General features: G+C 32.3%; 1 protein-coding gene across 2 annotated transcripts in view; it reads right to left on the reverse strand.

The window, feature by feature from the left end:
• Positions 1–915: 915 nt before the first annotated feature.
• The window catches only part of LOC126889371 (glutathione S-transferase 1-like), a 134,413-nt gene continuing 117,693 nt past the window's right edge, over positions 916–17,635 (reverse strand). For both annotated transcript variants that reach the window (XM_050657625.1, XM_050657624.1), the window contains exon 3: positions 916–1,419. In XM_050657625.1, coding sequence (XP_050513582.1) covers positions 1,108–1,419 — 312 coding nt within the window. In that variant the 3' untranslated portion in view covers positions 916–1,107. The remainder of the gene's footprint in view (positions 1,420–17,635) is intronic.

Here is a 17,635-nt window from a genome sequence, read left to right on the forward strand (position 1 = left end):
CGGTAATTTCACTAACGGGGACGACGATACAGCCTAGACTAATTTGAACATATTCAGTAACATTAATTTAATTTCTAGAATCGGCTGTTTGTGTGAATCAGAATCAACTTTTACTAAATGGCATTGGGAAGAGTATACTTTTCCTAGTTGAAGTCTACTTTTACTAGTAAATGTTGAATATAAATCTTCATTTTATATTTATAATCAACTTTTACTGAAACCAGCCGTTAGAGTCGACTCCAACTAGTTGGAGTCAACTCCAACTGGATAATCAACTTGAACTGTAACATATACATACTATATAGGTATATCCTAAATCATATATATACCTACTACTTTTTATACATCTAATTTAAGAACTATCAAAGCAATGTAGTCTTCCATCCTGTACCTTTATTGTACCAGAATATGAATATGAAGGTATTAATTATTAACAGAGTGAATACAGGGTATATTTACTGTACAGATTTCATTTCAAAGGTAGACACAAAGTATTTATTTCAGGGTATTAATTAATAACAATATTAATATAGTATGTTTACTGTACATATCAGATTCTTGTACAACATACGTACACTTTACTCATCAGGCTGTATTTTATATTTACTATATTTTCTATATTTCAAGGTATTAATGGTGTATATATGTATGTGATAAATTAGGGTCTTTTTAAGTCTTAACAATATTTTATATTTAATAGTCCAATTAGTATATACATTTTTCACATATTTTGGTTGCAATTTCCCCTATTCTATGTTTAAATAAATGTTTGCAAAGAAAAGAACTCCCAGGTTGTTTTAATATTTGAATTATCCAAGACCACCCTCTGCTAAACCCACAACTAAAGCCCTGAGATTAGATAAACGGAGGTGAATTGATTTTGTACTTTATATTCTAAAATATTAATAATACTAATTAAAGATATAAATATTCGTATATTTTATGATAACCACCTCCAGTAACAAATCAATGTGATACGATATGTCATGGAACCGTCAGATACAGGTGCGTTTTTTTTGTAAAATCATAAACCAGATTTAAAATAATGTATCTAAAAATAAAAATTTGAAGAAAAAATACAGTGATCAGCAGCAAACCAGATGTACTCTACTTTGGAAGTTTGTCTTTAACAATTTTATAAAAGTGGTCTTGACCAACTTGATTTGCTTCATTGTAGTAAGGCAGAGCTTGCATTCTCTTCATCCAAGCAACTATTTTGGGATATTTTTCTTCCTTTAAGTTGAAAAACATATTCCATCCAGTAATGGAAGTAATAAAAGAGAAATCAGCTATTGTTAGATGGTCACCAGCGATAAAGTTACTATTTTCCAGAAATTTTTCTGTTATACTGTATGCTTCTTCGAGCGCTATTAGTAATTTAGGGGCAATCTCTTTCTCACCTTCGAAGAGAAAACCTTTCTAAAACAGAAATAATAATAAAATATGACATAATTAAAAACTAATATCATAGTCAAGTCTAAACTGTTATCCTTATCGGAATAACGTTGTTAAGAAAACAAGGTTCGGTATAATTATTGAACAACAAAAAAAGTTTAAAACCAATTTTTAATTTTTAGCAGAATTAGAATTAGAATTAGAAATATGCTTTATTGTCATGAAAAATGGTACAATTTTATGAAAAGTCACGAAAACAAAACAATAACAATACAATTATTTACTAAAATTACATAAATAGTAGGTCACGACGCGACGGCTCAGTTGGCAGAGGCGCAGTCGATCGACAAGTTTAGGGGATTTACGATCGACGGTTCGAGACTCATCCAGGTCATTTGAAATTAATAAAAGGCCAACGTCGGTAGTCGGTAGTATAAAATTCAATAGAATCTACGACTTGGTCTGAAATAAATTGGTGTCTAATCGGCCTATGGAGGAGCGGTACGGCAAGGGATAAGAGCTTGCGGCTTGTTGATACTTCTCCATAGATCCCTACCGAAGGGCGTTCATGCCTAATAGCGATGTATATATATATATATATATATATATATATATATATATATATATATATATATATATATATATATATATATATTTACTCCCAGCGTATGAAGTGAGCCACATATCAAAAGGAACTGCGGTTGAAGTGAGGTCCTGTACAAAGTGAGGTCCAGTATACGGACCTCACTTAGTCAATCAATGTAAGACTTTTTCGTAGACATGTACTGATAGCAAACACTGTTTTTTTACAAAAAAAAGTGGGACCTCACTTTGTATGGTCCACATCAATTTTTAGTTCAGAGATTTTCCGCATAGAGGCGCTGACTTTGGCGTATATTTTCTAACCATGTATATTCTATGCCCTGTTGAATAACTTACGATACACATAGTGAGGACCATACAACTGGCAACATCTGTTCAACCAATCTTTAAAACAGTGGATCGTCAATCGTCGCATAAATTCAAACAGTACAAAAATGTTTAATACTTTAATCCTTTTTGAGAGCGTAGGCGCAAAATTTCGGTCGAGTTCTTTTTAAACGCATTTATTTTTTTCGAACCCTGAGATAACTAATAGGTATTTTTAAAAAATTTAAACGCAAAATAGAAGACTACATTATTCCCGAGGGCAGAAAGTCCCTTATAATGAACACAAAGTTTCTTTTGTAATATATATTTAAAATTAAAAATCAGACTATTTTTTTTCACTCCAGTGACTTATTAAAATAAATATTATAGAAGTTCTCAAGGACTTTCGACCATGGATAATACAGTAATATTTCTTTCTGCGTTTAAATGTTTTAAAAATACTTAAGGTTTTCTCAGTATTCGAAAAAAAATGAACGCATTTAAAAATACCTAATTCGAGCGAAATTTTTGCGCATATGCTCTCAGAAAGGCTTAAAATACTATAAATTTTTGTAATCAGTATTTCAATAGTTATTTATGATATAAGTGTTAAAAGTACACGTTTAAGGCACGCATGTGATAGTTTGCAGAATGAGCGACAGCGAGTTCTGCAATTCACATAAGTGCCTTAAAAATGCACTTTTTAACACGCATATCATGCAATATTTTTTCTACAAACGTAATTACAGGACAATATCTACAAAAACTTTTACTTGAACTTGACTGACATTCCATTTTTATATTTTTTTGATATTACATCAAAATTGTCTATACGATCAATACGAATTGCAGTGCCATAAAAATTTTAAAGCACTAGTGCCTTAAAGCAGCGCCGGATAAAGGGGCGGGCGAGCCGGGCGACCGCCCGGGGCGCCAGAATTTGGGGGCGCCAAATTTTGAGAGACGCTGATATATAAATATAATATTTGCCCCCCTCCGTGGCTCAGTGGTAAGAGCGCCTGCCTTTGGATCGAAAAAATCCGAAAGGTTAGGGGTTCGAATCTCACCAGGGTCGGAAATTTTTCATTTATTATAAATTAATAAATGAATAGTTTCTGTCCTCGTGGGATCGGTTCTCACCGGAGGGACCGCAGACGTTCGGATACAATTAGCGTCTCTTTGCAAAGACAATGACGTCGACATTGCAAAGTAACAAGCCACTTACTCAACACACACACTACTTACACATGAAACTAGGTACCTAACTGTTCAAAATTACCGTACCTACCATGCCAATGGCCATTAGTTGCCGAGGCATTAGCTAAACAAAAAAAAATATAATATTTTTTACATTCACTATTTTTTTGGACTTTATAGATTATCTTTGGGCTAATATTACTCCTAAGACAATTAATATTAAATAATTGTAACAATAAGAAAACTATTTCTAGCTCACAAAAATTCTCTAATAAAAATAATGCAACCTAAAAATTGTTATGGCTTTTAAAGGTCATTTGTCAGGTAATACCTATCACTTTTATGGTATTACAATGTTATACATACATACTTAAAATACACGAAGATCAGATTTACGAAGTATCAACAAATTTATGAATAGTCAGTGATATTATTATACTGCTGCTTGTCATTATAGCCTCAATGGTTAAATAGTTTTGTCTTCCTGTTCTGTAAACTTTGCTTTATCAACATTGTCGTGTGTCCGTGGGTGTGTAATTTGAAATAAAAAAAAACAAACCAGGTATATCTGTATGAATTAGAATTGACAAGTTCTTTTTCATAATATGAATATATAGAAATTTATTTCGAATACTTTGTACGCGTTAAGATGTTTCACTTTTTGCATAAAAACGGCACGAACGACGTATGAAAAAAAGGAATAATAGATTTTTGTATATATCATAAATTGAACGAGTAATTCCAAAATGATTTGTTATTTGAAATATCTCAGTGGCATACTATGTTTTTGTTTAAAAAAATTCACACCATTTCAACAGTAGATATAAAATTATTAATTTTATGTCAAAAAATGCGCAATAATTACCTCTTAAAACACATCAAATTTCATTTGCATATCTGAACCGGTTTTAGAACAATAAAGAAATCGTCAGTTTGTAAGAAAAATGTCAACACCCCATATCTCGGAAACGAAGTATTTGCTGACATACGCTTATAGAGCAAACTGTCATTATTTTTTCATATAGAATTAACTGTTAAAGTTTGTCGCATTTATTTAGAAACATCCTGTTTTTTCTTGACCACCCTGGATTTTCATAGTTTTTCCTGTATTATTTCACTTGACGGTTATTTTCAGTTCTTTCTGTTTTTCCAGTCCTGCAGGTTTCTTTTCTAATATTGCTTCGTCCATTTTATCTCTAAAAGATTTTCGGGGTCTGTCTCTCTTCCTTCTTCCTATCGGGCTCCAATCTGTTATTCTGTTTATCAACGATTTTGGTCTGCTCTTCTGCCATATCCGTACCAGGTTAATCTCTTTTGTCCTATGTTGTCTATTATCCCTTGAATTCATTACCATTATTTTCTTAATCTCTATGTTATTTATTCTATCCCTTCTACAGCTTCTACTTAGGTATTCGATCTCTGTTGCTCTTATTTTGCATTTGGTTTTCTTATTTTTTATTCAATTTTCACACCCATTATTCAGAATACTTTTTGTCATGGTGTTATATTATATTCTTCTTTTTGTTTTTATACTGATGTTCTTATCCCACAGTACCGGGTTTAATTTTAGTATGCAGCATATTGTTTGTCCTAGTAACTCGATACCTAAAACCATAGCTTGGTTCTATAGGTATCGAGTCATAGAGATAATAAAAAGCTCATGAGATAATAAAAAAAAAAATGAATGATTTTATTTGAATTTGCATAGATGATTGTAAGGCCAAGGATATCACAACGGCTCTAAAAGGAAGAGAAAAAATAAAGATGTACAAGCTCGCGTTTGCAAAGAATATCCGCATGCTATTTTATGCTAAGTGGATGCCACTCCCTCAATTTAGTTACTGGGGATGCAGCTATATCTTGCGCACAATCAACATGTTTTTTGGTCTTGTAGAAGATTTATACACACTAAATGATATAAATGAGTCAGATTAAATAAATTATTAGACGAATTTTTTACTAAGCCAGAACATTTTTGTTTAATTTAGTAGTATTTTATATTTTGACAACGCCACCCGATTTGGGCGTCGAAACGATAATAAAATTATTTTTTTCAATTTAATTGTGGCTTATTTTCCATCTAAATAGTTATTTATACACATTTTTTACTGGTTGTTGATAATGTGCATTTATCTTTTACCTCGCTTCTTCGTCGCTTGAACTTAAAATGTGCTCGCTATGCTATGCCCTATGTTGGATAAGTTATAAGTAATAACTATCCTACTATTTTTTAAATAAATATATTTTTACATAGTTCTTTATGGTAAAATTTTGATTTTTTCCTATTTTTTTATATTTGCAGTAAATTGGTATATTCTTATATGAAGGGGCGCCAAATTTTATTTTGCCAGGGGCGCTCAGAACCCTAAAACCGGCCCTGCCTTAAAGTAGCATTTTTAACGCACGTATGGAGTTCTAAAAATTGCATTTTTAACACGGTTGTAGAAAAAAGCCTTTAAATGAGGTGTCACATGATGTACTTACTTTCCTATTTAAAAAAATAAAAGTTGTGCCTGTCACCTGAAGAAGAGGGATCGCGTAAAGTTCGAAACATTGACGCTATAATATACTATGATTATTTTAAAAATCGACCTATCCGAGCGTTTTTCTTATGTGCTAAAAATAAATAAGTTAATAAGGGGGGTAAAACTTATTCCAGCGAACTGTATTTGTAACAACCAAGGTAGGGATGGCGGTTGTTGAACAAAAAACCGGTTTTCGGTTATACCGGTTTTTTACTTACGGTTTAACCTGACGGTTATAACTGGTCAAAAAAAGCGGTTGTTCCAAAAACCATTTTCGGTTTTTTTAATCAGAAGCAAATACTCGATAGGTTATAATGTTAATATAATGTTATATGTTACATACATTTATATTGCAATTCAGTTTGCTCAATTTTCCTCCCGAAAAATTCCCCAACCAATTCAACCTATAAAAATTTTCCCATGTGCTTTCAAATTACCCTAAAAATGGGCGAAAGTACCCCAATCTGGCATCTCTGATTCGTCGCTCGTTGTAGACGGCGTCGGTGTATATTGCGTTGTCAATTGGGATATTCCCAAAACTCCCAAAAGTGATGATCCTACCGATCTACCGACATGTCCCTAGGATCTATCGAGTTTAAAAAAATATACAAATGAGATATTTCACTTAAGAGGAAACAGTAGCGATCAACAGGTAGCGAAAACGCGTTCCAAGATTGCGGCTGTAATTTTGAATATTTTTTCGAGATATGTGGCACACCTATTCGTAATATAATAAAGAATGGCGGTACAGAGCCCAATTTAAAAAATATATTAATATGTGGAAATTACTCTGTAATTAAATACAATATTAAAAAAACGAGCCTGTACCGCCACTAAGAAGAACAAAAAAATACATTTTCTTCAAATAAACTTTTTTATCCGATGCCTAGATTTTGTGTCATTTTGGAACTACTAAAATTTTTTATTTCATTAGTAGTTCCAAAATGACACAAAATCTAGGCATCTGATAAAAAAGTTTATTTGAAGAAAGTGTATTTTTTTGTTCTTCTTAATGGCGGTACAGACTCGTTTTTTTAATATTGTATTTATTTACAGAGTAATTTCCACATATTAATATATTTTTCAAATTGGGCTCTGTACCGCCATTCTTTATTATATTACAAATACGTGTGCCAAATATCTCGAAAAAATATTCAAAATTACAGCCTCAATCTTGGAACGCGTTTTGGCTACCTGTTGATCGCTACTGTATCACCTTAAAAATAAATTCGATAAACCAATTCATCATTTATTGCCATCAAAAAATTTCAGTAGGTAGTATTTTTTAACACGTTTGTATAATACCTTTCATTTCCTAAGAATTATGTATTATTTAAAAATTACATAATGGAGATTCCTAATCGTATTTCGGTATTCACATTTCATACAAGTCTCAAAGTACTCAAGTATAAACAATTTTTAGATGATTTTGGGAATATCGATTTCAAGCAGATCACTTACCTTTTTATGGAAATATTCATGTGTTTCATAAAAGCTGATGTGACACTTTCGTCCAGTTCTTTATTAGTAAATAAAAGTTGAATTATGGTTGTTTGGGTTAATAATTACTTCGCATATTATTTATAATACATATATAGTAGGGGAGCAAAGTATGCTAAATGTGCAGTCACTCGAGCGCTTTGAGGACCTATTGGGTTGTGATTATTAGGTTCTAAAACCAAAAAAGTTAAGTAAAATTTTCCATTTTAGTGGGGACTTTCCATATTTTAATTTAATTTTCCATTTCCAACACCCGTTTTCTCCGATTATAGCGCCACCTATCCGTAATTAGAAAAAACGTTTCGAATAAAAGTTGCTTATTTTTACGCAAAGAATCCAAATCTGAAATAAAAAAAGGAGTTCCTATTTAAGATTTTAAAGTAACCCCCCCCCCCCCACCTCCGTGGGGGTCGTGTTTGGTACCATTCGATAGATTTCAGAAAAAATATTCAGAAATTGTAGTGTATTACCTATAAGAAGTTACCGTTAAGCCGGGTCCAGACTATGTAACAAAACATGTTAAATAACAAAGTTTTGTAACTTGTTACAAAATTTTAAATAAACAAGTTTTAAAACACAGTGTTGTATAACATTTTTCTGGTTATATAGCATGTTTTATGTTATCCAACAGATGTCGGTAAACATCAAAGAAAGTTATAAAACCGCACCGCGACTGATCTACACCTAAAAACATGTTATTGAAACATTTCTCTGGCATAGTACCTACGCGAGCAGCAACCGTTGGAGTCATATCGCCTTGTTCATTCTGGAGTGATTGTGCTAGATTTTTCTTTGCTCTGTTCACGTAGGGTTATTTACGCGATGAAATTGTCGAAAGAACTGACTACTCATTTAATTGAGCTATTTCGTAAGTAACGAGTATTATGGGACTGCTATGGGATGAGCTACATTTATTGATTTAAAAAACACGATGAATAGACTGAAATAGAAGTGAAAATAGATACAGAAACTGTAGTTAAAACTAATGCACGTACGCCTATAACTCAAGCCAACAAAAGAAAAGCAGTACGCGGAACCTTAACAGCAAATCGGTGCAAATCAACTCTAAATTTGACATAAATACTATTCTCTACAGAGCAGAGTGTTCAGACATAAAACCTGTAACATTCACTTCATTCGCTACACAGATGCAGACTGCTTCATCAGCTACTCAAACAGGCACTCAATCATACAATATATCTGAGCCTTTCTATTCCGTCTACTACACCTACATCCGCTACTTCTCCAGCTACACCAATTCAAACAGACAGTGACACTCAATCATGAACAGGTGAAGACGATAATACTGAGGAATTAAATTTTACAGAAATGTTATACTTCCTCTCTGAAACAATGAGTAAAAAGGTTAAAAAATATACTTTGCTAATAATATAACTGTTAATCTTTCTCTTACTGGAATTGCATCTCGAAATGTCTTTCCTGCCTATTTTATGGCCGATTTCATTTATAAGAAATTCAAAATCAGAACTTTCTATTCTTAAGAAGTTTTTAAAACTGCCATCACATTTAATGTCTCCTGTCGATGGGTCTATGTTATCTCTTTCCAGATCAGCTAAAAGAGCTGTACCACTACCTACACATGACACATCCAAAATATTAATTTAACACGCCGGTGTCGCCTCCACAATATTACACAAGCTGCTGTTGCTATGAAGAGATACTCCATACTTATATGACGCAATTTTATATACTACCTAACCTACCAGCTATCCATCTAAAATGCTGCAAAATTTATGCGCAAGTTGTTGTTTTGTTTTTTGTTATATAGTCTGGATACTCATGCTATATTATAACAAGTTACATAACAAAGTTGTACAACAAATTTGTTGTACAACTTTGTTATTAGCATGTTTTGTTACATAGTCTAGACCCGGCTTTAAAAGTTCCCCGTTTCAGGAAAAAATATTGTCTAAGAACGATAGCCTAGTGACCTAGTGGGTAGACCTCGGATCTCGGATTCGTAAAGCAGAGGTTTCGATTTCAAATCCGGGGTGTGGATCTCCGATTTTTTTATTTATTTTTACTGCATTCATGTCTGTAGACAATGTTGCAATCTATTATGAGCACAATAAAAAAATATAGTAATAAAATAATAAATAAATATTTAAAAAAAAAACAAGAAAAAAAATACAATCACGGGAAGCGAAACTAAACAATACGGAAGAAATATAACCACTGGATTCGGAACTGGATATGGAACTGGATAATATTAGAAAACTGCTATTATAATATGTAAGCACTACGAGCCTAGTAGGCCCATGGCTTGATGTACTATTCTTTTCCACTCCCTTTTGTCAGTCGCTTTTGTTTCCCAGTTCCTTAAGTTAATTCTTCTCATATCTTCTCTAACTCCATTACTCCATCGTGACCTCGGTCTTCCTCTTCGTCTTTTCCCTGCCAATGCATTAGATAGTACCATTCTGGGAATTCTAGATGGAATCATCCTCTGCACATGGCCCAACCATCTAAGTCTTTGCACCTTAATTACTGCTAGTATGTTAGGATCTTGATAGAGCTCAGTTAGTTCCTTATTTGTTCTTCTTACCCATTGTCCATTTAAGTTTTTCCCACCGAAGATTTTGCGCAGTATTTTCCTCTCCCAAACTAATAACAACTCTTGATGTTTTTTTGTTGTGACCCATGTTTCAGAAGCATACGTTACTATCGGCCTTATTACGGTCTTGTAAGTTCTTAGTTTTGCTCTTCGTGATATATGTTTACTTCTTAACAACCCATTAAAAGCAAATATAGCGCGGTTGCCCGACATAATTCTTTTTGTATTTTTTCTTCACAGTTAGGATCTCTTGTGAAGACAGTTCCTAAGTACTCAAGTCTCTCAACTTCTTCGAATTTATACTGTGTTCCCTTCGCTGTTGTCATTGTTATGTATTGCCCCCGAACGAATTGCTTATTTGTCCATTCCATATACTTTGTTTTTGCTTCATTTATATACAATCCTTTGGTTGCTTCCCTCTCCTCGAGTTTCATGAGTGTTTCTATAAGTTCTATTTTGCTCCTAGCCAAGATTACCAAATCGTCTGCGAATGCCAAGCACTGATGTTTTTTGTGGTAGATCAGACCTGTTCTATTAATGTTTGCTTCCTGTATAACCTTTTCTAGTAATATGCTAAACATTATAGACGACAATGGATCACCCTGTCGCAGTCCTTGTTTGACCTCAAAGCTTTCTGTTATAGTATTGTTTATCTTGACTTTATCATACTGATAGATCATACTGATATTGTTTAAAAACACTAATAATATTGATATAAAATGTTAATCAATTTTATTTATTGTTATAAGAATCAAAGGTAAATATGATTAGGCGAATGAAGCCTTAGGTTTCGCAGTCAATATCCCAACCACACACACACACATGTTGCAATCTATTTCAATACGGTTTATAGTACAAACTATACATTTAATATCAAAATAGTGGGATATATTTTTTTAGTTGAGGACACTTGGTCACATTGCATTGTTTCAGGATAAGGTGAAATATCTTCAATAAATGGAAAAAAGCATGTATGTCATATATTATAATACTTTCTATACTCTTAATATGCAGTCTCGTATAAATTTGTAGTGACATGATTTTAAGTATAAGAACAAGAAGCTTGCAACAATTTTCAGAGAAAATAGAAAACTAAAACTATTTTAAAATGATTATTCGAAATAAAACATATGCACATATTCACTGTATTTGCCATCTAGTGGAATAACTGTAAAATTAAGTCAGTAAAAAAGGTACATTAAGTTTAATTAAATTAAGTAAATCATCTTGTATACTAAAACTAAGGTTGGAAAATTGTCATTTCAAAATGAAAATCGACAGGGGCAACAGTACCTATACTAAAATACACTCTGTATAGATAATTATGTCAATGTTAATAATACTGGATAGAGAATTGAATATCCTTTCAAATGAGCTAGCACACGCCCCTCTTCCCTATTTAAAAATAAGGGGTGGGGGAAATGGAAAGGAGGGGGTTGACAAATGACAGATATGTATGTACCGTAAAAACTGTGTTCCCCTTAGATCAAAAGTCGGGCTTTTATATTTATATATTAAGTTCAATATAAATTTCACATAACTGAACTATCACTGTATCCTCCATTTTGATTATTATTGTTCTCAACTAACGCTATTTTCAAAATTCTTGCTTTCCTATCCATCTTTAACGTAAATTATTAAAAAATATAAAACTATTTCTTTATTAACGCTAGTCTCCGATAAGGCTACCGTGATTTAATGCTGATGTACTAAAATGTTATAAAATTAACAAACAGTACGAGCAAGAACAAAGAGTCCACATCCTTCTTATAACTACAAGTGACTGAAACATCGAAACAATAATAATTCTTACTGTGTTATACAGAAAAAGGCAGTAGAAACGATTAATCTCATATTTATCGACAACACTGTATGGTCCTCACTTGATGAGCTGTAAGGAAATATACACGTAAAGTTGTCCTCATTTTGTGCGCATAACGAAAAAGTATATACAGTCTCACTTTAATAGCTGCGTATAATGGCCTCACTTGGGTGGCAATATACTTGAACCATACGGGGCACACATACGTAATTTTTTTTGTGTATACTCGTCATTTTTTAATTGCTATTTACTTGTCAAGGTCACTATGAAGAGTTGAAACGATTATGTCTACGTTTTCTACCGGTCCTCACTAAGTGCGCGTAATGTCAGGACCTCACTTTGATATATGTGCATAAATATATATATATATATATATATATATATATATATATATATATATATATATATATATATATATATATATAATAAAAAATTTTATAATAAATTTTTTTTTTTTGGGGAATGCAGTCAATAAATTTTTGGGCTATTCAGTGAAACACTTTGAACTTATTAGTCGAGCTTTCGAAAATTTTATTTTCTTTATCAAGACTATCTACAAATAAAAATGTTTAAATTTAGATAAAACTCAAAAACAGAACTTAACTTACTGCTCGTGGTTACAAATTAATAATTATACTACTTATATAAAAACATGAAAATTTCTTAAAAGTAATATGTAAACGTAAAAGTTTTGATAGTATGTCAATTCGACATCACTCAAAAAAATGTCGTTGGACTACTATAATAATTCGATGGGTTGGGAAAGAAATTAATGACATAATTTGTTGTAATTTATGATGAAAGAAATAAAAAAATATATATATTTTAGGTAGAATTATTAGTAATATTTCAACAAATTTTAATAAGACAAAATGTTATTATAAATGATACTTAATTTATCAATGTCAGATCTCTTATTAATGCAATTTGATTTTTTTATCCAAACCATTTCTTTACGCAAAAGAGAATTTAAAGAAATGGTTTGGGTAAAAAAATCAAATTGCATTAATAAGAGATCTGACATTGATAAATTAAGTATCATTTATAATAACATTTTGTCTTATTAAAATTTGTTGAAATATTACTAATAATTCTACCTAAAATATATATATATTTTTTATTTCTTCTATCATAAATTACAACAAATTATGTCATTAATTTCTTTCCCAACCCATCGAATTATTATAGTAGTCCAACCACATTTTTTTGAGTGATGTCGAATTGACATACTATCAAAACTTTTACGTTTACATATTACTTTTAAGAAATTTTCATGTTTTTATATAAGTTGTATAATTATTAATTTGTAACCACGAGCAGTAAGTTAAGTTCTGTTTTTGAGTTTTATCTAAATTTAAACATTTTTATTTGTAGATAGTCTTGATAAAGAAAAGAAAATTTTCGAAATCTCGACTAATAAGTTCAAAGTGTTTCACTGAATAGCCCAAAAATTTATTGACTGCATTCCCCAAAAAAATTTTTATTACAATTCCAACAGTCATTACATATTAACAATTATATATATATATATATATATATATATATATATATATATATATATATATATATATATATATATATATATATATATATATAGATACATAAATCATCAATTAAATAAAAAAATGTGATAATAATAAAGTAAACAGAAACAATCAATTGCAAAATTTAAATATTTAAATAAATTGCAAATTGCATAGTCAACCTTAGTAACTGATAAGTTTAAAAGTTAGGCTGCTGCATATGACACCCAAATATAGGTAAAAAAAACTACTTGTACAAAGGGTACTGTAATTTCTTAGTTATTGATTAAGAAATTCTTCTACTGAATAATATTTATGGTCTTTCAGATAGGTAGGCTTTTGTCATTTTACGGAATTTTGAGAAAGATGTTGCAGATTTAAGTTGTAGAGGGAGATGGTTGTATAGTTTTTTTGCGAAATATAATATAGATTTTTTTACTAATTCAGAGGACGGGGTCGGTAAATAGACGTCAAGGGTAGAATTTCTCGTGAAATAGTCATGATTCGGTCTTGCTGGAAAGACATGTAGATGTTTACGAATTAGGCAAACACTTTCTAAAATATATAAAGAAGGAAGAGTTAAAATCCTGTGATTTTTTAAGTAGCTTCTGCAATGTGTTATTTTTCTGAGGCCAAACAGATATCGTATTGCTCTTTTTTGTAATTTTAAAATAACATCGGATTGGGCAACTGTACCAGAAACCCAAAAAGGAAGACCATATCGAAGATGCGACTCGAACCAAAAAAAAATATGTTATTTTGGAAGATGCTAAATTGAGTTCCTTCGAAACAGATCTTATAGCACAGCAAGCTGAAGATAATTTCTTCCTTAACACATCGATATGAAGGGACCATTTAAGGTTGCTGTCTAAAAAATACCAAGGAATTTTACGTAATCAACGGTACTGATCTGGCTGTTATTAAGAAGTAAGGGTTGAAGAGCTCCTTTATAAGATAATGCTACTGTTTTATCTACGTTAAACGAGAGCAAATTAGAGTCGGACCAGGTTTTTATTGTAAGTAGATCAGAAGTTACAGTAGCATGAAGAGTTGCAATATTTGAGTTGCTCTAAGTGATACTGGTATCATCAGCAAAAAGAAAGATTTTTGCATCGATTTTTAAACTAGTGATGTCATTGATAAAGATAAGGAAAAGTAGAGGACTCAATACTGAACCTTGAGGTACCCCACATACAATGTTTTTGAGACTAGAGTCTGTATCATTTGCCCGAACCAGTTGATTCCTATCATCCAAGTAAGATTGGAACCAATTCAAAGAAATACCTCGAATTCCGTAGAAATTTAGTGTTTTTATCAAAATGTCGCGATTTACACAATCAAAAGCTTTGGCGTAGTCACAAAAAACGGTGGCAGTGTGAAGATTATTGTTCAGTGCTTGGTAAACGTCATGTAGACAGAAAACATGACATCAGTGGTACATTTATTATTTAAAAAGCCGAACTCATTTTGTGATAAAATGTTGTTTTCAACGAGAAAGGACATAAGTCGGGCTTTTATGAATCCCTCAATAATTTTGGAAAGTACCGGTAGTAGTGCAATAGGTCTATAACTCCAGGTATTAGATCTTTTACCACCCTTATGAAGAGGAATAATGATGGCTGTCTTTAGGCACTCTGAAAATTTACCCTTCTCAAAAGAATCATTAATTAGTGAAATGAGGACTTCAAACACATTTTCTGAAAGATTTGAAAAATTTTTTATCGATAGACCATCAGTACTACAGGAATATTTGCTTTTAATACTATTGATTGTTGGGATCAGTTCAGATTTATCAACTAGTTTTATAAATAATGAATTCGAGACCTTTCTTGAACTAGGGAGATAGGAAATAGGATCTCGTTGTGGCAAAATAGTTGATGTAATATTTTTACTCACATTAACAAAGTACCCATTTAGATTTTCAGGGTCTGGAAGGGAGAACGTTTGAGAAGTGTGGGTTTTATTTCGATGATCGTTTATTATGGACCACGTCTCTTTTGCAACACTTTTAGAGCTTCCCAGGCGGTTTTAATAGTAGACTTTTTTAGCTGATTTAAAAGTTTAAGATAGGTTGCCCTGTACTTGGCAATATATTCAGTGACCGAGACGTTGGTCGTAAATTTCTTGATGTAGGGTTGTGAACGCATATTCCTAGCTGATATTCGGATACCTTTGGCAGTCCAGGGTTTACGATTTTTTTTGGGTTAATTTTAATTAATGGAAATGCTTTATTGAAGATACAGACAAGCTTATCTAAAAAATCACGGAAATTATAGTCCACGTCCACAGAAGGAAATTGCCATTCAGATGTTATACATAAATTTTGGAATTTACGAAAGTTCCGGGTGGAAAAAATCCTGCCTAAACGTCGGGTTTTCGAGGAGGGTTTGCTGGAGATAATAAACTTCGTATAAATTGCTTCATGATCATATAGTCCAGCATTAATAATTGTCGAGCGGATATCAAGTAGTGAGAAGTCTAAGACAATATAATCAATTATGGTAGATGAAGTTTTTGTAATCCTTGTAAGAGAATCAACGTGCATTGTAAGACCATACGATTCAAATATGTTGACCAAGGATATTTGTATAGCACAAGCAGCAGCATAATCAATGTTGAAGTCCCCGCATAAAATTTTTCTGCTTTTATGGGTCAGGTCATCTAACAAATTTAGCTGGTTCTGAAAAAATAGTTCCACTGAAGAGTCAGGTGATCTATAAATGCAAGTAATATAAAGATTAACATTCTTATTGTAAACTAACGAAAACCCAAATTAGGCTTCACTTAACAGAAAGTTATATTTTGTTACCAAAGAAAAATCATTGTTTGTAGAAAGAATTAGGGTGCCCCCATGAGCTGAGCTTGGACGATCATACTAGCAATTGTGATGTTTTTTTCTACAAAAAAAGGCTTGTTGACTTCAAGCCAGTGCTCTGTAACCGCAACTACCGAGGGGAAATCCTAATTCCTCTAGAAACAAAAACAATTAATCAGTTTTGTATCTTATAGAACGAATATTAATCAGAACCATGCTAAATTTGTTATCACTAAAATAATTTGAGGATTGTAGTCCCTCAGAACACGTCGTAATGTTTAAAAATTTCGTTTAGGAGAGACAGCGGAATAGTAATTTCGGTGACATTCCCTTGATTTTTGTAAATGGATAATTCTTTCAGTAGTGAGAAAGGACCTAAAAGCAGCAAGATCAGCTTCCACCTCATCTGGACCAATTCCATAGACTTCGTTAAATTCTAGAAGAATTTTGCATAGATATTCAGTCTTGGTAGGAATCCCTTCGGAAGCCAAAAACAGTTTAACGCTTGTGTTGGTAAATCCATCATAAAATACTGAATGTATTAATAGAGAATGTCATAATACTAGTCTATTTCTCGTGTTTATCTAAAGCGTGTTTTTGTCGAAAGTAAACAAAACGTTAATAAAAGAGAATATTTATTTTGGACATTTATTTGCGATAATTTGATCTGTGCATTATGTCTGCTTGATTTTTCAATGAGGAGGTGCGTTCTGACAAAAAATTAGTAATTTACCGTCAGAACAAGCAGCTCAAATTGGAACTTTAATTGGAGATGGACTATAACAGCAGTATCTTGCTGATGCATTACGAGAATCCACCAATCCAGCATTTCAAGTGCTTTAAGAAGGTATGAAGAAAGTGGAGGGTACATAAAAAGACCAGCTCCAGGATTTCTCAGGTACACGAGCCTCGCAAGTGAACGTTATTTACATCTGCAGACTTTGTGTACACATCATGTTGTAGCTAGACAATTGCGAAATGATCTTTCCACTACCCGTAATGTTCAAATAAGTGCCAATTTGGTTAGAAACAGATTAAGGGAATTTGGAATCAGAGCCAGAGTGCCTACTAGTGCTCCACTGTTAACGAGGGCACACTGTGTAGCACGTTTAAGGTTTGAACCAGAACATGTCGATTGAAATGTTAACGACTGGGCTAACATTCTTTGATTTCACTCTTTATCATAATGAACTTCATTAGGATACAGATTTTCATTACGATACAGGTTTTTAACCAATAGAATCGCGTTATGGCATTTGCGATGAAGGTGGCATAGGCGCAGTGACCAATGGCGAGTCAAATACATACGCATTGACAGTTCTCAATATGTTAACAAACAACAAACTGACAAACTGCAAAATTTGTTTGCGTTAC

Source organism: Diabrotica virgifera, chromosome 8, assembly GCF_917563875.1.
Source record: "Diabrotica virgifera virgifera chromosome 8, PGI_DIABVI_V3a".
NCBI lineage: Eukaryota > Metazoa > Arthropoda > Insecta > Coleoptera > Chrysomelidae > Diabrotica > Diabrotica virgifera.